Source organism: Polyodon spathula, chromosome 23 (assembly GCF_017654505.1).
Source record: "Polyodon spathula isolate WHYD16114869_AA chromosome 23, ASM1765450v1, whole genome shotgun sequence".
Lineage (NCBI taxonomy): Eukaryota > Metazoa > Chordata > Actinopteri > Acipenseriformes > Polyodontidae > Polyodon > Polyodon spathula.
In genome coordinates, this window is record NC_054556.1 from 6,692,255 (window position 1) to 6,718,221 (window position 25,967).

The window sequence follows — 25,967 nt, forward strand, 5'->3', positions numbered from 1 at the left end:
GAAGAACATTTAGAGGAACTGCTAGTCTTGTTGACTTAAGGGTCATTACAATCAGTGCTCCAGCTGCACACAGTGTATGAGTGCACTGCAACAGCAAAAAAAAAAAAAAAAAAAAAAACCCAAAACACTGATTTTAAAAAAACAACCAGAAAGAGAGAGTGAACTTTCTAAACCCCTGCCAAATCTATCACAGCTGTCTCTTTACTTGCTGAGCAAGCTCCAAAAAAGATTTTCTCCTATTGACCACTAAAGGGGTTTTAATAACTGTATCACTGAACTGTGGGCAATATGAAGAAATAAGAGAATCAAAACAATCAGAAAGATCTGGCTAAGAAACATAACATCACATCTTCTACACTGTGAATCAAATACTGGTTTTAATGGTATCAGGATGCATTGGGACTTAACAGAATGGAAAGCATGGTCAATACTCAAATTCACGTTACACAATTATTGAAGTCAAACTCAAAATCAACAAATGTAACTGATCGTTTAAAACATATGGTCAAGATTTTGTTATTACTGCATCCAATTATTCACAGTTTCAACACATACAAAAACGCACGAATCAAGCTTGATTGATGCTACTGAACATAAGGACCAGACCAAAGCCGGTTTTAATTCATTTTTTTTAATCACATAGCACCCCAATATTCCTACAGAGCTTCTGGTTTCTTTGAGCATTCCGATGTGCTTGGGTCTGCTGGAGTGCAATCAAAATGCTTGTACCCCTGGTTGCTTGTAGGGAATGGAGCATTTTGTAATGGGCATTTCAAGCCCACTTTTCATCCACTGACTACCGGGGCGGGGTTTGCATACTAAAGGAACGTGCTACTATGTTCGGGGTTGGTCCTGAGGAATAGAGGCGGGGAAAAAAAGGCTGGAGGGAAGTATGTGCGGGGTTGGACTGTGTTATTTACTTTTAATTACTTGGCCTTACTAACTTTGCTCTTTTCTGTTTTTATTCCTTTTTGTTTCATTTTGGATTGAGCAGATCACGAAGAGGATTAAGAGGCTTCCGTTCCTTTATTTTTGATTACTCCAGCACTCCCTCCCTCATATCCTTCTTTATTGTTTTTTTTTTCTTTTCCATGTAATATTAAATACATTTTTTTATTTTTTTTACACGTAAATCGCTGTCTGGAAAATCCATTTTTACTCACACGCCTCACACAAAGGTTTTCTTTTTGTCTTTTTTATATAAAGAGTTCAGGACAGCGATCCCAGATACCATGTGATTTCACAGACTCGGCTCAGACTGTTAAAATCACAAAAGACTTCCTTTACTTTTATGCATAGCTGATCCCTGCAGACCATCAGTTTAAGCAAATATGCAGGATGTCCACTATTTTTTATTAAGAAAAACTTTAATTGGTTAAAGATTTTTTTTTTCTTCTTTACTTTCTAATTTAGCAGAATTTGATTTGAATGCTGGAGGACCAAGCAGCTTTGGACAGCTTACAGGCAGGCCCGCAGGTGCCCAGCCAGTCTACAGAGGTTGCTGGTGCACTGTGGCCAACCTAAGCACTCCCCACCCAGGCGGCACTCAGCCAATTGTGTGCCGCTCCCTGGGAACATCGGTCCCCAGCCAGCATTGGAATAGCCTGGACTCGAACAAGCGACCTCCAGGCTATAGGGTGCAGCCTGCACTCCATGTGGAGTGCCTTTGCCGGATGCGCCACTTGGGAGCCCCCACACCTGACCTACACTGGTACATTCTGGAGAATTAACCCTTATTTTAATAGATATTTATTTTAATTAATTTCTCCTTATTTTAATTAATTTCTTTAAATGTTTATCACATCACCAGCATTCTTGCATTCAAAGATATTATCATTAGAAGTAACAGGTTTGTCTCAAGACACAACACATTATACCTAAACCAAATCCTATTTTATCAAATATTTGTTGCACCACAAAAATGAACAAAAATAATAACAATAACTGGTAATTTCCTTCCTTCAAAACTTGATTTACATAATAGCATTTCCATTAAAGAAACATTAGATTAACAACAACATAAGATATATTTAGTTGGTTATTATGATCAGAAAATGGTGCATATATATGCAAACTATAATAATTACTATAAAATGACTTTAAAATAACAATGCATCATCCCAGTTAATTTCTTTATCTCCACATTCTTTGCTAGCTATGCAGATGTCATCTCCGTAATAAAACTATCCACAAGAAAAGGTCATGGATGCCCAAAAGGAACACCATTGAATCTAATGTCCTTGCAAAACAAACAAAAAAGCTGTAGTATTGTAGAATTGTTGCTCTGGGTGCATTAAAAAGTGCATAAGACATGCAGATGATATTGGAGGCAGCAGAAATTACACACCCTCTTCAATTATCACTATAATGCTAGTAGTTTTTCTGAGCCTAATGTTGTATTTGAGAGACATACCTATCAGAATCTGAAAACATATCTGCTTTCTAACAGCAAAACAGAGTGTAACCAATTTCATACAATTCAGAGGTTTCTTTAACATAGAAATCTGGTTACATTTTAACAGTTCAATTACAATATTAAACCACCGGGTGGCGCTTAAGGTACAGATCTTGTTAAAATCAATAAATAGCTAATTTGCATGTATCCTCAATTTTGAAACCTTGTTTACACCGGTTATTTCAGTCAGAGTATAAGCACAAAACTGTTTTCTAAAGCAATCCAGGTGAAATGAATAGTAGGCTTGGTCTACGAATTCAGTAGGTGTATTATTTTGAATTCTAGTCAAGTTTCTTATTTGCCACCTGAATAGTGAGAAACCTATTGGATTAAAAATAATAACGCATATGCAGAAATAATTATCCACTCAAACAGCAGAAAGGATGCTCAGATACAGGCCAAATTATTTCTATCTAACAAAGAGACACTCACTCTGTCAAGAGGAAGCTTTTAATTAAGCCTATAAATGATGTGTTAACTGGATCCACTAGAATTCTCTCTTCATGTTCAATGTGTGCAACCATGGAGTTGTGTATGTGCTGGATATGTATTCCCCTTCACTTATAATTGTATTTTTTAACTGCACTACAAGTCTATATTTTCTGCACAGCACCTTCCACTCTACTTTCCCATTTTATGCTTCATTTTCTCCACTGCCCTGAAAACAAGAGACAAGCGTGCTTCAATTAATGAAGTATGAAAACAAAAGGATACAACTAAAATAAAGACGTGCACAGTATTGTAATTAAATATTTATACAGTGTAAATTATGACATATGACTGCATACAAGCACTAAATAAGATGAATTATAAAAATCTGTCTATCATCTATTGGATCCACCAGACTACTCTTGGCTTTAGAAAAACATGCCTAATTCATCCAACATAAAAATAAAAAAAAACTGCTGATTTTCTGTATCTCTGGAGGAACCAGCCTGGTTGAAAAATGGTTGTCATCTAAAAATTGTAATAATATTATCTTGTTTTGCAACAATTTCCAGTGAGCTGCATTTAAAAGCACTGTAAGATGGAGGCCTTGAGTAACAATATCCTGTTAAACTGGAACACTGTAAAGAAAACAGATACCAAAGCCTAAAAACACAGAGCTAGAAGTGGGTTACCAGTGAGATTTAGCATGTGTTCATTATGCACCATGGAGAATATCATTTGCTGTCCCAGGCAGATCAATTGTTTTCAAGTCGCCAGCTTCAATGCGCGACCATGGCAGCTTAAATCGACCAGGCAACACTGTTTGCGGGTGGGGTTCATCAAAGTTCGGGAGTTCATTTTAAAAGTTCCCAGACAAGTTATTGAACAGACGACAGACTGAAAGGCACATCTTTCTGTGTGTGACCAGATTGTGACACTCTCATTGCTAGTTTAATCACAATTGGATAAGCGAGATATGTACTGTACATACCGACAAACCACTCCACTATAATAACCCCCATTTGGCAGAGGTGCGAATGGTTGTGTGAATTTGATGTATAGAGAGAGGACTGTGGTTCTTTGTAAGCCCTCAAGGCTCAAATAGGGCAGATGAATATTAGGAGTGTTTGCTTCAGCCAGTAGACAAACTGACCAAGCCAAACTAGTCTGCAATTATCTGCCACGCTTGTATGAACAGAAGCCTGATCTAGGGAACATCGACCTTATATACTAAAGTTATTTGTGTTTCACACTCCAATAGCCTAACTATGCGGGTAACATCCATATCATCTTCAGCAGTGGACCTAGGGGGCCAATTGGCTTATTCTGCTACCTAGTAATGGCTCTCCTCCTACAGTCTTTGGCAAGCTACCTACAAAAATCTCAATTCAGACTACATGGTTTCTCATTATTCAAACACCAGCCTGTTTCACAATGGAGCCAGGGTTTAATCCCAGCAGACAGCAGTTTTGTTAAGAGACTAAATCTGCAAATACAGTACATTGTTAAAATGGCACCCAGTACTGTAATACAAAATTATCTGAAAGAGACAAATAAGAAAAGACAGTCATGAGTGTCTAAAGCCGGGATAAGTGTATAGCAATCCTTAAAAAGCTTTAAAAAAAAAAAAAAAAAAAAAAAAAAAAAAAAAAACTAGATGAAACTGGGACTTCTCTGAAGTTTTCTTCTCCGACCCCGGGTAACACTAACATTATACAGTCTGCCTTCTCTAAAGCTGTGGGGGTCTGAAAAGAGCAGATGAAACAGTGTTGCGAGTATGTACTGCAGTACATCAATCACAGCACCATGTAAAGCAGCAGCCAGGGTGACACCTTAGAAAACAGGAGTGGCAGTTTAGGTGGGAACCTGTAGATTGTGTACAATGCAAGTTTATGAAAAATAACACCTGTTTTTATTTTGTGTTTTTTTAGGTACGAAAATGAGAGGGTCCTGTCAGAGTTTATCTTGTTTCATCAACTAAATTAACTGCACCATCAATGTTACAGGACTTTAAAAGAAGAACAACAACTTGCCTCCTACATTTTGTTTGAAAACCATGCCCAAAGCAAGGTTTGTGAAGTCCATAAATAGAGATCAGTGTTTCGTGTACAGAAAAAGACTACAAAGGAAATGAATCGCCCCCCTAAAGGAGCAGTCACAATCAAGACCAAAGAGCTTTCATAATAAAGGTCCTTTTGTTAAACAATCAACATTTGTCAATTTCTTGTTAAGTTTTCAGATTGTATTATGAGTTTCATCTGCAAAACGTGGTCTGTGCCAGTAAGTGTACAGAGGCTGTATAGATTTTTAAAAAGCACTTGGTTTCAGGATTTACGTTTAAGCTGCCTGGGAATCACGCTCTGAATATTTATGGTCAATATTGTAAAAAGTCACATCTCAATTTTTTTTAAATGATATAAAATCAGCCTGAGATCAATAAACTAGGTTGGATAATGGCACCTACACTGTAAACAGTGAAGTTTAGTCACTCAGAAAGTATATTTCCTAATGCTCACATCCAATATTAACAATGGTATGTTTACGGGTGCTGAGATAATCCTTACGAACAATAATTCTAGCAGACAGCTGCAAAATACTTTATCAGTTATTTCAGTCTTAACTGAGTCTTAATAAAATAATCCAATTAAAATGTATCAGCTAGAAATCATCACTAAACTGTGAGATTTGGAATGTTGTGAAAGTTCAATAATGAAGACAAAAACATTGCTACATCTGCAGAAAAACCTCAGATAATCACTTGGAGAAAAAAAAAAAAAAAGGACTGGAGGAGCTAAAACTGCAAATGCTGAAAACATATCAGTCTGGTTCATAGTTTTTCTAATCCATATAACTGTCTCTTACTGGTTTACCAATATCCGAAACATATCCTTCATTCAACACAGATGAGTTCCTCCAAGATCTGTCAGCAAAGTCAATAGAAAACATAAAATATGGAGGTAATATCCATGGTCTTCTGCACAGGGTTTGACTCACAATGATATTTTACCACCGAAATCAACTTTAATAGGGATGTGGACCTTACTGGACCTTGTGAGCTGAAAACAGAATGGAAAATAAAATACTAAAGCAACAGATAACAACTGGATCATTATTATCCTGAAAAAATAGGATATTGACTGCCTACACAGTTTGGAATTCCAGATACTAATCTTCTCCCAACAGAAGCATCTAATAGGCTCACCCTAAAACACTAAGCCTATCAAAATTATACAAAGGGAGGCAGAAGTAATCATATCAGGCTATCAAAATAAATTCCAGTTCCTGCCAATTCTGAACTCTGATGTAATCCAGTCTTTTCATGATTCACATAGCTGTCAAAGTAGGCACTGCCACTTGTGTATTCTCAAAACACAGAAAGAAAGAAAAAATCTTTGCTTCATGACAAGCTTCCTTCAGTTTTGACATCGAAAAAATGCAACACCACTGTCATAATTAAGGCATGGAGCTCTTGTTAAACTCAATGCCTGCTGAGTGCTAAAGGAGGTCCAGGTTCTGGCAGAAGTAATCAACTTGAACGTCCAACCAAACACAGCTCAAATCCGTGCAGCTGCTAATTTTCGGGTCATGGTTTAGAATTGCTCTGTATTTGAAACCTAACAGTGCCATTGTTGTGAAATTGCGCTTTTACTTGGATAGACGATTGAAAGACTGCTATTCTGGGTTTCATCCTTACCCTCAGGTTCTCAACTGCATTTAGAGTTTTTCATGCAGGTATGGTATAGAGGAGCAACAGTTTATTAAGCAGGGGCCTGATTGCTCCAAACCATTTAAATAAAGGACTAGTGTGAGTTTCTAACCTTTTCATGTAGTAGCAAAGACCAAGTACTGACTTTCCTATACTTAGCACAATGGGTAACAGAAAAGGTATACAACTTTCTTCTTAATGAACTGCAATTTTGGATGACTTAAAAGACCTATAGTATAGCAGCTACAATCTGAGAAAAGTGTGACACATTTAAAGGGCTAAATCTCGCGAAACCTTGACATGTACAGCTATCGGTCAGTTCTAAAAAAATTTTAAAAAGCAATGACTTACTTCAAAAGGTGAGCATTAGCTACTTTAATTGTTTTACAAATGTACTGAAACAAAAACAGTATCTGAGTAAACAGTGTGGGATGTCGATATACCTTTCAACGTGTATGTGACATAATTGATATGATCATTGACAGCTTTTTTCCACCCCAATAATTATTTTTGCAGAAAAGCGTCATTATGCCAGCTAACAGCACGTGGAAGCTATGACTACAATCTAATCACGATTTGTTGTGAGGGCAGTATTATGACTGCTTACTATTTTATGCGTAGTTACTCTACTCCACCCTATAAACTGATATGCAACTATGTTTATGGCATTCTGTTATTTCCTTTGTTTAATTAATATTATTTTAAAAACAGCTTCCCGTTTGCGAAGACAGTGTTTTCTCAGGGTATAACACTCAGCTGTGCCAGATATTGTGTGCTTTCACAAAACAAAATGGCTGTCAACTCCCAACAGGAAGTGCACATCAAGCGAGCCTCTGCAACTTCCAAACAAAACAGAGAAAAACAAGCAACAATTTAATGAAACGCCAACAAAATAAATAAAATGGAATCCACATAATCATAATCTGACCCCAACTTATACAACTGCAAGCAATGGAAATAGAACCATTATTTTTATTCTCTCTAATTTGAGCTGGGCACTTTCTGAACAAGCATAGTCTACAAAATGATAGGCTAGAACGCTCGTTACATTAGGTTGGACAGAGTACAAATAATAAAATACAGATGTTACATTTCATATTAATTTAATTTCAGTAGTTGCACTCAAAGAACATCAACTAAGAAAATGGATTCTGGAGGAGAATATACCTTGACAGATTACATTAAGTCAATACAAATTCTTTGAAGCTGTTGACCCCAGATAAAGTAGGTGTTACACCAAGACGGACTGTCTGAATCACTGATACTTATATAATAATTTAACGTAATAATTTCACACTAGTGTAGATGATACTAAAACTGAAAAGCGTGGAAAGACATAAGTACAAGTATCTCATGGATTCACAGATTTCTCTTAAATTATATAATTTTGATAACCTGGAATCTGTGAGTCACTGTTCCTGTTTTAGAAAAACAAACAATTAGAGCCTTGAGGAAATCTCCCAATTTACGCCAGCATTCTACTGTATAATAAAACAGGATATGCAAGGCAGAGGAAATGAGAGCGTTAGAACTGAACTTTATAGGGGTTGTACACATTTTGGTAAACGCTTATATATGCTTACTTGTATGCCACACAAAAAACAAAACAAAAAAACAAAAAAACAAAAAAACACAAAAAAACCCTTCCAGTGAGTTAGGTCATTTTAGGTTAGGTTATATTTTTTGCCTTTGGTAAAAACACGAAACAACACACCTGCAATGCTTAAATTCATGCTTGGTTGCAACTTTAAAAAAATAAATAAATAAGTGACTAATCAATAAAATACTTCTTTGCATTTACAGAAACTCCAGACTTCAAGTCTATCTACATAAATCATATACCTTTCTAGTATAGGCCTACCCATTCCAAGCAAAAACAGGTGCATTAATAAAATGCTAGTTTCTGTCAAACAGGCTCAACAGGTACAACTTGGGTAACAGGTACCTCAGCCATAACTAACATATGACTGCATTGTACCAAACCATATGTCAACTTGCAAAAATGCTCAGTAGTATTTACAGTAGCAGTATATCAATATGTAAATATACAGGCTATGGTTAATCTCAATTCAGTGACTGTATAACTATATAGTTACACTTACAGGAATCTTTTTATTCACTGACAAACAGTTGCCATCAATCATTGTAACAGTCAGTAAAAACAGTGACTACAGGTTGTTAGACAAAAGGTCAGTCATTCAAGGTTATTTTTTTCTCTTTGCAAAACAGTGACGCAAAACATTCCTCAGAATACACCACACTGCACCACCTGAGGCCTGTATTTTATTCTGTTCCACAATTAGCTGTGACAACAGGACACACCTTCCCCTGGCTTTGTGTATCCTCTCCAACTGCTGGTTGCACAGGCTGGGTTTGTTTTCAATTTAGTTTTAAGACAAACCTTTAGTTTCTTCCAAATTGGAGGATATGTTTTTGTTTTTAATAGTTTCAACACTTATTTATAAACCTTTTTTTAATAAACATGAATGTCAAAGTACTAAACGTCAAGTGAGAAAACAAGGAATTGTAAAGCAATATAATAGGTCCCAGGAAATACAAAGTATCTCCCCAGCATGCTGTTTCATTGTTCAGCTTTTAGAGTCAAATTAAATAAGTTATAAGATATTAAATCCATCATGGTTTCCATTCTTTAGGCCCACACCAGAAAGCCAAAATAATAAAAATGTTGATTTCTTCTTATCTGCTTCTTAGCAGACAGGCACTATTTGAAATACCTGTGAATTTCTGCACCCGTTTTCCTCGTCTTCTTTGATGACAGTCTTAAGGTCTTACATTTTTTCACACAATAATATTCACAGAAATCATTATTAGCTTGCACACTTATCTTATACAACTGGTTTAAACCAGCACTGGGATATAATGCAACATTAATGCAGCCAGGTGCCAGATCACTGCAATATGCGAAATCAACAATAAATAGCTTTCTGTACATTATGCTGTCGCCACCTTATATTAGATGTTCCCGTGTTTGTTAAACCGCCCTTCTTTCAGATAATGAAAATCAATACTCTCAATAAAAAACAGCCTGACTTCATTTAAAGTCCTCCATTTACAGGCCATAAAGGAAATTAGTTTTTACAAGTGGTGGGATTTTTAAAAATACAAAGTTTTTTTTTTTACTCCTACACTAGCATACACATGTAACTATTTTCTCCAGTTTACTGTATTGTATTTCTTGTTTTTGTGTTTCATTGGTGCAACTATAAATCATTTGTACTATCAATTAGACTCCTTCAGGATTTTTCATTCCTAGCCTGTGTTATTACAGTTTGACCGGCCCGGTAAACTTTGAAAGCAAGGGAACATTTGTTGCTCACACTTAATTACTCACCTGCCTCAGTACTGGAGTCTGCGGAGAGACAGAGAGGTCTATTGTTTTCATGATGTACCGTCTCCCCACATGAAAACTAAAAGTGCATTCTCTGGCTGTGGAGTTTCATTTTACAGGCAGTAACTCTGTCTGTAATGTTTTTGGACAGCAGGTCAAGTCACTATCCAAAGGCTCGCCTTCACAATAGCTGTGACTTTGGAAGTGTAATACAACAGTCTCTCCATTATATAAACACATGCCGGTTTATCCAATTACTTTGGATTCAGCCTTCACAGGCACACTGTCTAGAAATAAAATAAATATATTTTGGCCACTGACAAAACACTGTTTTAGATTGACAACACCTTGCTTATTTTTCCTGGACATGTAGAACTCAAAACATAAAGAAATGAATTACAAAGAAGGTAATTGACAGTAGCTTGAATTCAAAGCACTTATTACATTAAACAGTATATATGCATACTGTACAGGTGGTGGACAAAAAAAAAGGAAGCACCTGGGTAAATGAGGGACACCAAGTATATTGAAAGCAAGGGCTTCCACACACACGTTAACTAAGCAAATAACATCCCAGCATGCTTAAGGTCATGTATAAAAATGCTGGACAGGCTTGCTTGCTGAAATTATGACTAGCATGGCTGCAAGAGGAGACCTCAGTGACTTTGAAAGAAGGGTGATTGTTGGGGCATGTTTGGCAGGAGCTTCAGTGACCAAGACAGCTCAACTTGCTGATGTTTCACGAGCAACAATGTCTAAGGTGATGTCAGCATGGAACTCAGAGGGAAAGACATCATCAGCAAAGGGCAACAGTGGGCGGAAGCACATACTCCAGGATCGTGATATCCATCCATTAATTCAAAGTGCAAGGCAAAACAGGCGAGCAACTGCAGATCAATTGACTACAAATTTCAACCTAGGGCGCGAGCATCCAGTTTCATCAAAAACAGTCTGCTGAGAACTCCACAGAACGAAATATCATTGTTGGGTTGCAGTGGACAAACCGCTCATCACACCTGGTAATGCACGTTTGCGAGTCCAGTGGTGCAAAGAGCACAGGCAATGGACTACCTAGCAGTGGAGAAATGAGATATGATCAGATGAATCATCCTTCACCATGTTCTCTACAAATGGACGAGTGCACGTGTGGCGCCAACCTGAAGAACTCTACAGCCCTGAGTGCTTGGTTCCAACAGTGAAGGGTTCTGGTGGTTCCGTAATGTTGTGTGGTGCATGGGCTGCAGGATGACAATGCCCCCATCCACAGAGCACGTGTGGTCGGCCAATGGTTTGATGAGCATGACATTGATGTTAACCATATGTCACGGCCTTCTCAGTCACCAGATCTGAACCCAATCGAGCATTTATGGGATATTTCAAAACGACGCCTGAGACAGCGTTTTCCACCTCCATCAACCAGGCTTTAGTTGATTGACTTTCTCGTGGAAGAATGATGCCGCATCCCTCCTGCAGAGTTCCAGAGGCTGGTAGACTCTATCCCATGGCGCCATGGTGGTGGCCCAACGCCCTATTAAGTGACTTTACATTGGTGTTTCCATTTTTTTTTGTCCACTACCTGTACATTTACATTACATTCCGGTGTTGTCAACTATACTGGGACAGAGGCCAGCTGCTGGGGTAGGTACAGTACAACACTCTCAGCAGGGTTTGTGGTTTTGGTTGTTAGTTTCTTTTTCCTTTTCCCTTTAGTACCAGGTCCAAGTCTTTTATTAAAAGCAGTGATTTTTTCAAAAGAAGAATGCATGCCTTTTTCTACAAAAAAAAAAAACTGAAGACATTCCTCCCATAGTTAAAGTCTATAAAAACTTAGCAATTTTTCAAATAAATCATAGTAAACCTGTGGGCATTTTGTTTCATCAAACGTAGCCACAAACGAATCTCAAAAGTCTAAGCTACCATTAAATCAGCTTGGCGATTCATGCCTGCAAATATCTTTTCTTCTTTGTTTAAAACTGGCTAATGGGATTAAGAATGTGTCCATTGAAATATTACAAAGGCTTTAACAGCGGGCTTTAATGGGTTAATGTTCTTCTATTTGATTTTGAAAGCATTCATTTCTACATCTCGTATTTAGTTAAAGTAGATAAGAGTAAAGTCAGCACGCCTGAAACTGCAGAACTTGTAAAACAGAACTTGATTAGTTACTAAAACGACACTGCAACTGAAACAAAGGACCTACAGTGTGCACTGCTGCAATTCCAGAAAATTGCTTCACCTTTTTAAACAATGTTAGGAATTCAGTGCACTCTGCAACATCTTGGGCTTCTACCAACAACAACGTACTGAAGGGCAACTGTTACAGTAAAGTACACCTAAAATGACTGAACGTAATTAACATAATACTAACATGTTGTTCAACGAGATGGTTTTGACAATGCAGAACTATTGTAATAGCTTTGGTTTTCATACTGAAAATTGAACCCTGCCATACATTCTTGTTTTTCTTTTGTTTTTTTGTTTTTTTAAATTTGGAGCTAACTTTTAAAAACAGCTACATTAAACTTCTCACGTGTCATTACAACTGCTAAACGTTATAACTATTCCAAGACAAAACCAGGATAGTCTTTACTGTAGCATCATCGGAACAACTTTACTAACACTTAGCATTTTGTTACAGAAAACTATATTTTGGCCTCCCACGGGAAGATACATATTGTTTTAACTTTTATGAAGAGGAATAAGGAAAAGGCCAAAGGATTTAAATCAATGAGTTAAGGCCTTACATACACTCAAATGCACATGTAAAAAGAAATCCTAATAACTATACTTTGTGCACTACGAGAACTGTAATCCTCTGTAAGAGCAGTGCAATTTGTTGAGTGTAGTTTATTGCTAGTTGTGTACTGTTACAACCATTTTAATCCTCAATTAAAGTTTTCCATTGCACTTGCTTCAAAATAAGGCTCATAAAATTAAGCCATTTCATTTTGTTACTTGGACCTGAACCGCAGATAATGTAACTGCAATGCATGTGTTGTGATTAACAAATCTCGAAACATATGCATTCCCTCACAGACAGTAGTACGGACAATAAACCTTTTTTTTTTTTTTTTTGTACTGTTCTGATCCACTGAGAAGCTTTTTGTTTGCTGTGTCTGTGATGTTTAACAAACTGTCACTGATAAAGCCTCTTTAGTCAAGCTGCACACCTAAAAGGGTTTAGGAAAATGTGCTCAGTATTTATTAGAAAAAGTGCTAATTGAATGACAAAACTGTATTTCTTAACAGCTTACAGATAAAAGGTTGTACAGTAAAAGAGAGTTCCCTCTAAATTCAACTGTAACTTCCACTGAACAAATGCTGTATCTACTGTACTGAAACAGGACAACCCATCTATGAATTGTTCTTATACTGTACAGCACAAATTAATTAATAGTGTATTAAAATGACAATAAATAAATAAATAAAAACCTGCATGTGTCACACTGCCAGGTAAATGCCACACATGTACACGGTCATAATGGGGAATGTTTTGCAGCCCCCTGTAGCACCAGTTACTAGCTGTGTAAACACAACAGGGCCTGTGACAACACAGCAGTTACAAGGCCATACTGAGCTCTTTTTTTCACTGCTCTGTCAACAAACCTGTTTAGGCAGCACCAAACTAGCATCAGATCTGGGGTCACAATATACTGAAGGCTAAGGGTAAGGAGTCATGCTATTATATGACTGGGGATTCCCATATTCCCAGTCCTACAGGGGGGGGGGGGGGGGGGGGGGGGGGGGGGGGGGGGGGGGGGGGGGGGGGGGGGGGGGGGGGGGGGGGGCGGGAATTGGGGATAGGACTCGGAAGCAGGGTATACACATTATGACCTCTATATTAAAAACATAAACTGGAGGTGGCATCAAGAGACAACATAAGTGCAAGCAGTAAACCACACCGGTCACACAATTAAAAAGTGGTCAAAAAGTAAAAAAAAAAAAATGTAAATAATACACACACCTTACTAAACAGATGTAACACATGGGAACACGCAACACAATCAAATAAAAATATCCTTATATTGATGGCAAAGTGTAAAAGAGCTTTTTTTTGACAAATGTGCATTCCTGCAGAAACACTTTCTAGTATGACACCAGAGGTTCCTGCAGTGCGCCATGGTGATAGAAAAGCAGATATACATCCATTTGCAAGACTGAGAATGCGGGAGGCAGCTTGCACTTTGAATGGGAAGCTGCAGCTCCCATCAAAAATGATTTACAGCATGGTGCAATCTAAACACAGACTCCCGTAACTAGGCTGGATCATCTTTAAACCAGCACCTTGTCGTTATTTAAATAAGTAAATCAATAGAATGGGCCTACATGTGACATGCAGACATCCCAGATTCTGATATTCCCAACATCATTTCTTGAGCAAGTTTTATCACAATTGTGTTGGTGTACATCCATTCTGCAGGGTATAATAAAAAATAAAAAATAAATGATTGCACCTCCATATCTGCACTGCAGTGCTATTTGGTAAAACAGTGCTTGAATGTGTACTTCATCCAGGACAAAGACACATTTTTACATCCTCAGGTTTTATATTCTATTTAAATCTAGAACCGTGCAGTCGGACCAAGGGAGGCGGGGGACGACAAAACCTTGGATGTAATGAGATGTACAGCATGTAACGAGGCCCAAGGGCGTGTGTAAGATTATAATTAAAGGTACTGGAAAAAAGTCTCCCGAGTACAGAATCTTACATTACTGGCTTAAAATAAATGGGACTAGGACACCAAATAAGTGTATTCAGTAAGGAAGCAAAGTTGACAGAATTTACTGGCTAATGATAATTTGTTTCCAGATTCCTACTGAAGCTATATAGTATGTGTGTCTGTAGCTGCTGTTTACAAAGCAGAATGTTCATCTTCAGAATTCAATTTGAACTATTTTCATTTTGTACAATACACATATAAAAAGTGAACATACCATAAGGGTCAAAATCGGCCACAGAGTTCTAAAGATAACCAAAAAGCAAGCAATGAAGGGGTCATTATTACAATCTGCTTACAATGTGATGCATCACGTTAAAGATCTCCCCTCGAGGTACAGTAATGTCTTAATATAGCGTTCAATTTGACAGTTGATTTCATCTCATGTTTTTTTTGTTGTTGTTCAGCTTCAGTATAAAATGCATTTTTTATGCATGGAATTGCTTCTGACTGCTTCAACTGGGACCATTATGTTTGCTCTGATTATTTAAAAAGCCTCTGTGATTTCTTGTGGGAAACAGAACTTATCATCCATCTTTACAGTAAAAACTAAATATTAAATAATTTCACAACAAATTCTCAGCACCTGAAAGTTATAAATATGCATAGGATTACAAATAAATGTAATCTGAAAGATTTATACGATGCTTGGAGCATTGGAGTAGTCAAGGGTATACGCAGGTAAACAGCGTTTACCCACTTCTCATGTAAGGGATACAAAGTTTACTCATTTCTACTCTCCTGTGAAATGCAAATCCTGGGTTAAAGACATTTTAACAGTGAGCGTCTGTGTTGCGTTGCTGGGCGCGAGACTGACAGAGCTCTCGGTTAGAACTTTGGCGTGAGCAAGGGGGGCGTGACCACTGGACTGCGTGTTCTGTGTCTGAGTGTGTGTGTGTGTGTGTGTGTGCATGTGTGTGCATGTGTGCGTGTGAGTATGATTGGTTGTTTATGTTCTGTTAATGTTATGTTGTTAGGCACACTGGACCTGCAGGGCGGTGCTAGTAGCCTTCATCCTAGCCCGCGAAGGGATACTGTTCACGTGAACAGCACCTGAAAGGGGAAAGGAATGCATTAGTAGCTCTGGTTGGCTGAGGGCCAACAACAGTGTATCTGTTCATTTTTATCTATTCATCTCCACCAAACAGGGGCGTTTACCCACTTTTTTATTTACCACTACACCACTGGCTAGGCATGTAATATTGCTTGGCGAACCAGCCTAGGTGTTTACACAGCATGCCTGCCTTGCCTACTGTAAAGACAATTAATTCCTGCTAATGAACGTGCTTCATTGTTTTTCCACTTCCTCAGCAACCTGAGCTGATAAATACAAAGGGAGGATAATGCCAGGGAGACAGCGAAGCAAGCCCACTGAACTCTTTCAGACTTTGTTTCAAGTTCCCCTTTTCTGTCTGTGACAGTAACACTGTGTATACATGGCTGACAGAGACAGACAGATAAACAGATCAATAGATAGATAGATCGATATAGACATAGATAGATAGATCAAGTCTTTCTAGTGTGTTTGTTCACACTGGCAGATGCAGGCATTTGGGTTGCTACCTTATATTACAAATACAAGTTGAGTTATACAGCAACAGTAAATACAGAGTGAATATAGCAGCATTTGTTTTATTCCATTTTCGTATTTTCTTGTTGGAAATAGTGGACTGAAAATGGAAAGGCTGAAAAGTAGTTTTGGGCCCTATTCTCGACCATGCTGTAATATTAAGGCCTTACTTATCTAATTCAGATTAATAAACATGAAGCTAGTATCACACTTCCTTTTATTACACATAGTTTACATTTTCCAACTAACATTACTGTATAAAATTACATTTCTGGTGAAAGAGAAATTTCAACACATCCTTAAAAGACAATGTGGAAAATCCAAATGCGTTCCCTTGCGATGTACTTTGAAATGTGAGAATTGTGTGCTTGTGTACCACGAGCAGCCAGGGTGGCTGCCATGGAAACAGACAGAATGTGGGAACAGTCTGGGAATCTCCAGCTCAATTAGGAATACATTGGGAGGTGTTACAACATGTTCTCAACATCAGTAGTTCTTTTAAGTTGAATAGTTTCCTTTTTTTTAACCATCATCAAATTTTAATAAAAGCGTTAATGATGTCCAATAAGAGAGTCGGGTGTTAAAAAGGCAGTCTGACATCTCCACAATAAGCGAGTGCACCTATGGCTGTCACAAGACAAAACTGAGTGGTTACACTGTAGAGAGAAACCCCTTCAGGACCAGTCTGCCTTTTCAGTCATGGAATAGCAAACTTCATTAAGACACACAGAATAAAGCAATACAAATCAATGGAGAATGCGCTGTATGTAAACATTCATTGTCTGCATTGTGGCAAGAAATTAACAAAGCTTTAAGTACAATTCAATATACGCTGAACCGAAACCATGAGATTCTACGGTCTGTGTAAAACATGACAGTTGATTCGATAACTAAAACAGCCAAACGTGTCAATCATGCTTTTTTACCATTCAGAATCTAGCACCCTCAAACATTACAGCAGAACAAAGAAAGAATCTACAAAAAAAAATAGAATGAAGTTCAGCCCTCAGTTGAATCAGTGTTATAAAGTGTTCCCAGAATACTTAGCTGATACTAGTGAGGCTTGACATTGAAGCCCAACAGTGGATGTGTGCAGGAACTCACCCCAGCAGAAATTACTTTTACATTTTTTCTCTGTTCCAGATTTTAAGCATTAGGTACTCTATGTCTAAACAATTATATTATCTCAGAGAATGTTTCAAAACAAGATTAGGAAGGGCAGAAAGAAAGTTAATGTCTTGCACATGGTAAATACAATAGTGTGCTCACGCATACTTGTTGACATTAAAACAATGTCAAATGAGTGACCTGTCGTGGAGGGGTAAACACACACTGTTGTTACTCTAGACAATTTTGGCTTTGTAAAGCCAGTTATTCTTTTGAGTTCCTCTTTCACAGACATGGCAAACACTTGTATCACAACACATTCTCACCAGTAAAATGTTAAACTTTACAGACAAAAAAGACTGACAAGTCAGCTGCTCAAAACAAGCAGAAAACAAGTTAGCGATACGTCAGTAAATGGTCCACTAGAAGAGACTGTATTAGGATACCTTACAAGGAGGACCACTCAATATAAAAAGCAGCCAATTAAGAAACAATAACATCTCAATTAGCAGTCTTTTTTCACAGCAGGTAAATATATGGGCTCTACTGAAGCATAGCAAGAGAAATGGTGATGCTGTTAGTTTGTCTATCCAAGTGCTGGCAATGAACAGCACTCGTCATTTCAGCTTTAGCACCCTCATCTTCTCTATGTATGTATGTAATTATACAGAGAGAGAGAGAGAGAGAGAGAGAGAGAGAGAGAGAGAGAGAGAGAGAGAGGAGAGGAGAAGAAGATAAGGCTGCTAAAACTATATAAAACTAGGCTGGTCAGTCCCAACACTGGGATTCTGCATAAAGCTCAAAGCCAGGTAAAGTCAAACTGATTTAGAGAAAAATGCTAACTCTGTATATTGGTATAGCAGAACACAAAATAATTTAAAATGATTACAAACACCATCAAATTGTAAAAGAAAATGTAAAAAAAAAAATTGAACAAGCTCAGCGTATTATACAGTAGAACAAAAACATAATCCTCCAAGTAAGACCAAAGCATCTGCACACAGATCTCAGCTGACTGACAGTTTGAGGGTACCAGATAAAATTCAACAGCAAAAGCAACTGCTATTACACACCTCAGGAGGAAAAAAATAACATTGATTATGAATACAGCACATAGTCCCATTTCACTTATATTAGAACTGTTGAGTTATTGGGAAGAATAAGGACACACCTGTTCCCAACGTTTTCTTAAATTTCCCCCTTAAAGCATTATAATGAAATGTGACTGCCATGTAATTGCTGAGTCCACTACTTGCTGTGTAACGCTCAAAATGGATGCCAGCTTTCTAAACATGTGTATTTAGTACCAGGTTAATGTCAACTGACCCAGGGCTGTGTAATATACTGCAGTCTTCTGTCAAATATTGACATAACTACCAATTGACATGGTATTCCAATATCATTTTTTGTTTACTTCAGTTACCAGTTGACGACACAATGAAAGCCAAATGTTGTAACCAAAAGAATACTGAAGATTTTCAAAATAAATCACTGGTTAATGGCAAAGCATTGGCTTCATGCCACTGAAATACTTGTGAAAGAAACCCCTGAAGATCCTTTTGAGATGCTTTTGTGCTTTTTCCATAAACTGTCTAGTTACACGAGCCTCTTAGATGTATAATCTGCTTTCCAAACTGTAATAACTGTAACAAATTGAGGAGGTTTTGGTTGATCACAACAGGACTCTGCAGTGCCAGACAGGAACAGACTGGGTTACTGGCCCAGTGGCCTACTGTCAAATGTCTTCCTCATTACAAATCCTGTTTACATGTGAGTGTGTAGTATTCGATTTGCATCCTTCCTTATAGGGGAACAACAGATCTAATACAAAACATGAGGGCCATGCAACTTGCTGACTGCTGTAAATGCATTAGCTAAGTAATGTCAGTCTTATGAGCAAGGTTGCCAAAAGATGCTCAAGTGTCCTAATCATAATCATATAGAAAGAACAACTGGAAGTAATACAGAATTTACCATTAACCGTGCATTATATCTAAGGGTTTAAAGGAATGTCAAACTCCTCAGCTGTTTGCGTGTGTATGTGTAATTTTCAAGTCAAACAATAATCACCACACGTATAATTTTGAACCAATTAACGAAATCAAGTTTCACATTTTAGAACAGTGTGATGTAATGACAGAGTTATTGTTTACATCAGAGAGAAACAACGACACACAGAAAGTCTCACTAGATACGCTTTAGCTGTAAATATTTTATTTATTTAAAATCCTTCACTCGTTCTCTATAATGCACTTTGCCCGCTGACTCCAGTCCCTAATTGTATCGAACAGCAGTTCATTGAAGCAAAACAAAAGAGGCTTGGATGTGTGTGCTGTGGATGAGACTTACATCATCACGTCGGGTGTCGACTGTTTGCATCACCTACCTTGTTTGACACACTTCAACTTGACGGGACCTGAGCAGTTCTTGATCACTGTCAACACATCATAGAGGGGTAATCCGGACACGGCAAGCCCCTCCACTTCCAGGACCAAGTCTCCTTCTGTTAATTTCCCGTCTTTGTAAACCACATTATCCTCGTTAACCTTTCCAATATATGGAAACTCTCCATTCTCTGCCCCCCCGAGGAAGCCCACATTCAGCTCTCCTTCGGCGTCTTTGCAAACCGTACAGTCGTGAACTTTGGCCGTCCAGTGGTTTTTCTTTTGCATCACTTTAGACATGGTGATTAGAAGTGAATAAACAAACAGGTGGCCCCACCAGCAGTCACAGGCACAGCTAAAATCAGCTGTTTCGCAGAACAAAATTCCACAATCAAACGTTGCAAACTTTACTTTTTTCAAACAATCCTGCAAAATAAAAAGGCATGGTAATCCGATGGTCCACTTCAGGCGCTTTCATTCACATATGTTTCTAGTTTTCAGGTTTGCTTTCATGTTCTTCTTCCTCTTCTTCTATAATAACATGTTTGCTATTTGATCCCCCGGGGTCGATCCTATCCTATCCTGACTCCTGCTCGATTTCATTAACATCAAGAGACCACACTTGTTTTAGCTGTACTTATTTAGTGTTTCCGCTCAGTGTTGGGGTTTTTCCTCAACAACCCCACTTCGAAAGTGTTTTCTTTACTTACTTGCTCGGTAGAGTTGATGTTTCACTGAGACAGCGGCTCCTTTAAGCAGGTACACTGTCGTCGCCTGTTTTGTTATATTTTATCCTAGTCCGTTTGTTCCAGCGATCGGAATCTAGTGATAGTAAAGCGGGCGCATGCGTAATCTGTCCCTCCTGAGGCTCAAAAGGGAAATCCTGGCTGCACCTATCACAGGGTCCTAAAGCCAGAAAATTGTGTCTGGACATTTAATACAATGAGTAGTAACTTAACCGTAAATACACATTGTTACCATTGAAATACAGTTGTGTTTTGTTTTTCTCTTTCACGTATGTTTGTTCACTTAAATATAACAGATACACAACAGTACATCGATTATGTGATATTAAACTCTTTCCCGGTTGCGCAGTGTACAGCCATTAGAAGTCTAGGGAGTTCCAAGAGGCGCTGCATCAAGTAACACGCTGTGATTGTGTGTGTCTCCCAACAATCACATATGCATCATTCCCATGATTCCAGCAAATAGAAAATCATACAGGGTAAAAATAGGGTAATCTTTTTGGCAGTTGTAAAGTCTGTTGTATCCTGTATACATATTTTAATGCATAAATAAATAAATAAAATGCATACTGTACTGTAAGTTATATCCGTGCAAATGAAGTTATGTAATAACTTTCTTGTGCTTTGCCAAGTAATTGATACAGTACTTTGCTAAGTAATTGATATAGGACAAATAGATTTGAAAGTAAAATATATACTACAATAAATTAATAGTAAATGTAATACATGTATAGCATATTTGAGAGTGGTAGATTTTTATGCCCATTCTGCCAAGCAGTTTGCTGATGTATTATAAAGAATCAAGCTGCTTTACATTTGAAAGGGAAATATATCTGAGCCTTAGTGGCAGGTTTATGCATTTTACCTTTTAAGCTTTTAAACCCATGTCCATTACTTACTGGCTAATTTAGGTGAAAATAAAATCTCAAACACTGCAGTAGAAAAACTTTCTAGACACTGCATATGTTTTAAAATGAATTTAGTTTCTGCTGATTTGTAAATGCAGGGGTGTGTCTAAGTTTGGTTAAATAGTACTGTATAATGGAAAAAACATGGTTCTTACAGTGCTGCTGTATTTTTAACTGAGTCTGATCCCTTTCCTTTTCCCTTTACAAATGGTTTTGTAATTTCTCAATTTTGAATGCACTTTTAATGTAAGTTGGCAGCTTCCAGAGAATATAATTGAATTACAGATGAGCAAATGTAACTGAACCATTCTTGCGTGATTCTGTTTCTCTTATTCACAATTCAGGATTCACGGGGAGCTTGTCTGGAAGGTGCTCTGAAGCAGCAGAAGTGAAGTTGCTAACCTTTTTCTGTTTTATCTTTGGGCCTCTTCAATTTCTCTTTGTATTTCTTTTTTACTCCAAGACGGGGTAACGAATGTGTACGAACCTCAATTTGTAGACTGGCTCTATGATTTAATAAGGTCTTATATGGGGCCCGAAAGATTGGCTCACCATTGCAGTATGATGGAGTAATATTATGCACTATGATTGATAAATCTTAAATCACAAGTCACAGCCATCTGTAGCACAATGAAGTATATCACTATGACCTAAGAAAACTGCATGCACATGTAAGAATGTAAGCTTTAAAGACTGACAGGCAGATTTGGATTCCCATATGTTTTATTAACTGCACTGTTGACTGCTACCATCATCAATTGTTATTTTAGATTGAAAACTGACAGAAATGTAAAAACGGCAACAGAAAACTTAAAAAGGATTGCTTTTTTTAAAATTCTAAATAGTGATAACAGTGTACAAAAAACAAGTATATGCATGTGGCTCGTCATAATTTAAACTACAATATGTTCTTTTTTTTATTAAACCAAATGCAATTAATGGAGGTAAAACAAATAAAGCAACAAGTATTAAAACAACCACTGTGAATGATAGGATAAATTAAAGAAGTTGTTAGCAAAGACTATCCCTGGTTATAAGTGGGTGACAAATCAGCAAGAGGTATGAACGCATTACAGAGTGATTAAAACCATTGTTTTCCTCTGGCTGTAGAGATGAATTAAGATTGTATTACAAACTACATTAGGCAGTATGGTGGAGAGTTGTATGAATTAAGAAACATAACCAAAACCATACTTCAGACTGTGTAATAAGAATGTACCACTGTTACTGTATATGGGTTTAATCTATTCTCCTGTATGGGTTTCATGTCTCAGTAAAGTACTGAGGTCTCAAAATAACAATAATTTGCTTTGTTTTGCTATTATATGAATAATGAAAACATATGGGAGTGTAACCAGTCAAAAATTTAAATTACACCCACTAAACAATATGAAACTAAAATGTAAGAAAAAAAAAACTTTCTTTTGCTCACCTTCTTCTATGAAGACCAGTCATGATAACCTAGACTCAAAGCTACTTGTAACTGTTTTGTTTTTTTTTTTTTTTGTTTTTTTTAAGAATGAGTTAAATGCATATATTTTGAGCTTGTTGTGTAGTTTGGGTTCTGTATAACTTCAAAGCACAAATATTATTGAATGTATTATTTTCTGAAATCTGATATTAACTGCTGGTAAATATGTATAAAAGAAACTAGATTCAGTTTGAAGGGGGCAGACTATAGACATATGACAAGGAATTCATTGTGATGAACTGAACCCTGTCACAAACACTTATGTCAGCAGTGGGGGAATTTAAGTGCATTTCGTTTCACATATCATCAGCAATTAAGCTAGGAAGGAAGAAAGTAACCGCTATTAAACCTTGCCATACCAATATATTTAAAGTCTGTGCTGGTCTGTGGTGCTTGGCGGTGGGGCATTTGAGGCATATTTAACATCATATATGTGATATAGCTTCTTGCACACCCTATGGCCAGAACCTATACCATGCTGAAGTTTCCTACATAGTTTATAATCACAAATAAATGTACAAACTAGTAAAAATAAGTATATATATATATATATATATATATATATATATATATATATATATATATATATATATATATATAATCATTAGTATTTTCTTGAGGTTAATTCATGAAATGCAGTTTGTGTATCAATTTAAAAATGGCTTAATAGACCCTGATTTTGATATCTGTCCTAGTTTTTAGCATCATGCTGAGGGTGATGTATAAGTAGTTATTATATATTTGTGTTTCTGCAGTTTTTTGTAGGTTATTCTATAGGATAATGTAACACTTTAACTTCATTAAGTGGCTGCCATTTCAGCCTTAAAAGTCATGCGCTATTTATGCATAGCCCTCCATAAGCCTTCCCCAAGGATCCATTAGAAGCTACATCTCTTGCCTGGTAATAGCTCACCACAGAAAAGGGTATGGGACAAACTAGAGAGGATAATTGTATTAATTTCAATTGAGGTATTTGATCAATAGGGCTTTCCTAAACCAAAACTTTGAAACACTGGATATCCAAAGCTGGAAATAAATATACCTCATCGGTCAATGATAATACATGACCGCTTTATAAAATAAAAACTTACATTGTACCATGCTTGGCAGCATTGATTTCACAATGTTTTTTTTTACCACGGTACAGAATATTGCTGTGCACTTTTATAAGAGTGCAGATATATTTTGTTAATTGTTAGTTAAGTCCAATGATAGAACCATTACACCTTAAATCAATTTAATGATGACACGGTATTATGTGTGTGTGTGTAGTCTTTGCTGCTCCACTTAAGAATCACCTTTCTAAACAAAACCTTGATCTCCATTGGGATCAAAATCTTCTAAATGGCTGAGATTTTGCTGACATTTAGCAGTGGAAGTGTGCCAGGGTTATTGACATTTAAGCACAGCATTATTTTTTGTTCTTCCTTCTTGGATGATACAAATCTTTGCCTGTTGTTTTACTCTATGACTGAAATGGTAAATGATCCCTTGGTCTTTCCTTCCCGTTGCATCTGCTGCAGGTTGCATCACTATGTCTTTTTTCTTATTTGTGAAAGCTAACTTCAGCCTTTTGCGCAGTATTTTTCAAGTATTTTGGAGTAACAAATCCCACGACGGATTTTAAAATCATTCTTACGGTTGTGACCTTTTCATTGTCTACACAGGGAATTACAAAACCAGGGCTGCTTTGTTCTGTACAAATTTGACTTGCCAGCTGTGAAACAGATTGCCTGTATTATAATTAGCATGTTCATTTATAATTGGTATTATAATTTCTACAGGACAAGAAGAGGAGCATTAGAACTACCTAATGAAACTGAACATTACAGAAAATGCATGACTTGAGAATAAAAACAACAGAATCATGTGTTTCATGTTGGAGTTAATACATTGTTAATAGAGCCCTTTAAAAGGAAAGTTCTCTAGGCCACGCTTCTATTACATAAGAGTTTCACTGTGTTTGTCCTATCCTGATGCATTCTCTTCCTCTTGACTGCTTCCACTGCATTGAGAAAGAAGGGTGAGAGGGAAATTAAATAATTCAGATAGACACAATACATCCCAGACGTATACTTTATAATACAGACAACTGAACTGCAACTAACAGAGCAATTTTAGAGTCTCAAAGAAACAAATATTAAATGCAATGTGAATACCTTTTCTGTTTTTTGTTTGTTGAGAAAGGCAGGCCAGTTCACCCAGCATCCAGGTGTTTTAATTGCAGACTGCTGTTATACTGCTGATCCCAATCATGTATTCATGGCTATATGTATCAGCTCAGCTGCCATGCATGCATGCCCCAAACTGCTGCCCACCTGGCTGCCATGTGTTCTGTTCCCAAACTATAAACCACATGACTGCAGATTGGAGCTTTGATGGCCAAATTAGCTCCTGGCAAATTGCATGGCTTAGAAACGAGACATTGTAATTTAGAAAACCTTTAATTTATAATAGGTGAAACTTGGCAAATTATCTTGGTCTATTTATATTGTTGTTGTTAACATTTCAATAAATTGAACAAGTATCACGTATAGACTAGGGTATCCTAATAAACTGTTGAAGTATAATGACAACTATAATAAACACAGTTGCAATAGATGTATTTACAAAAATGCCTCATTGCTTTGATACAGTAATGATTGCCTTGCATGATAATTATTAAATATAATACAGATTGCATACAAAGTGTGAACATTGTATGTCTCACTTCGTATTCTTTTTAAGTACAATATTTCTTTTTTTTTTTTTTAACTGAAGATTTGCTTAAAAATTGTCATACAAACTATTAAATCTGTGTGATTTTACTCAAACTGTTGTCATGTAACCTTGCGTGCTCCACAAAGTGTCTGACTACAAAGGTTATAATTGCCAATAATGCTTCCCTTGAAAACAGCATTTAAAAATGACAGCATAACAGCACAATGGTATTGACATCAAGCATCATTATTGCTGTAGATGCTGCTATGCTGTTGACGTAAACTGCATGTGGTAGCTGCAATAATAGAAATAAGAGTTCACAGCCTTGATGCATTTTTGTTTCCTGTGGAGGAAGACGTCATAGCATTGTTGATTAATAAGGCAATGGGACAATGAGAAGAAAGCAATACTACACTGACAGCAG

At 37.1% G+C, this 25,967-nt stretch overlaps 1 protein-coding gene across 10 annotated transcripts in view; it reads right to left on the reverse strand.

Moving 5' to 3' along the window:
* Positions 1-20,529, reverse strand: part of LOC121298347 (membrane-associated guanylate kinase, WW and PDZ domain-containing protein 1-like) — a 135,438-nt gene extending 114,909 nt beyond the window's left edge. For all 10 annotated transcript variants that reach the window (XM_041225444.1, XM_041225450.1, XM_041225445.1 and 7 more), the window contains exon 1: positions 19,721-20,529. In XM_041225444.1, coding sequence (XP_041081378.1) covers positions 19,721-20,018 — 298 coding nt within the window. In that variant the 5' untranslated portion in view covers positions 20,019-20,529. The remainder of the gene's footprint in view (positions 1-19,720) is intronic.
* Positions 20,530-25,967: the final 5,438 nt, after the last annotated feature.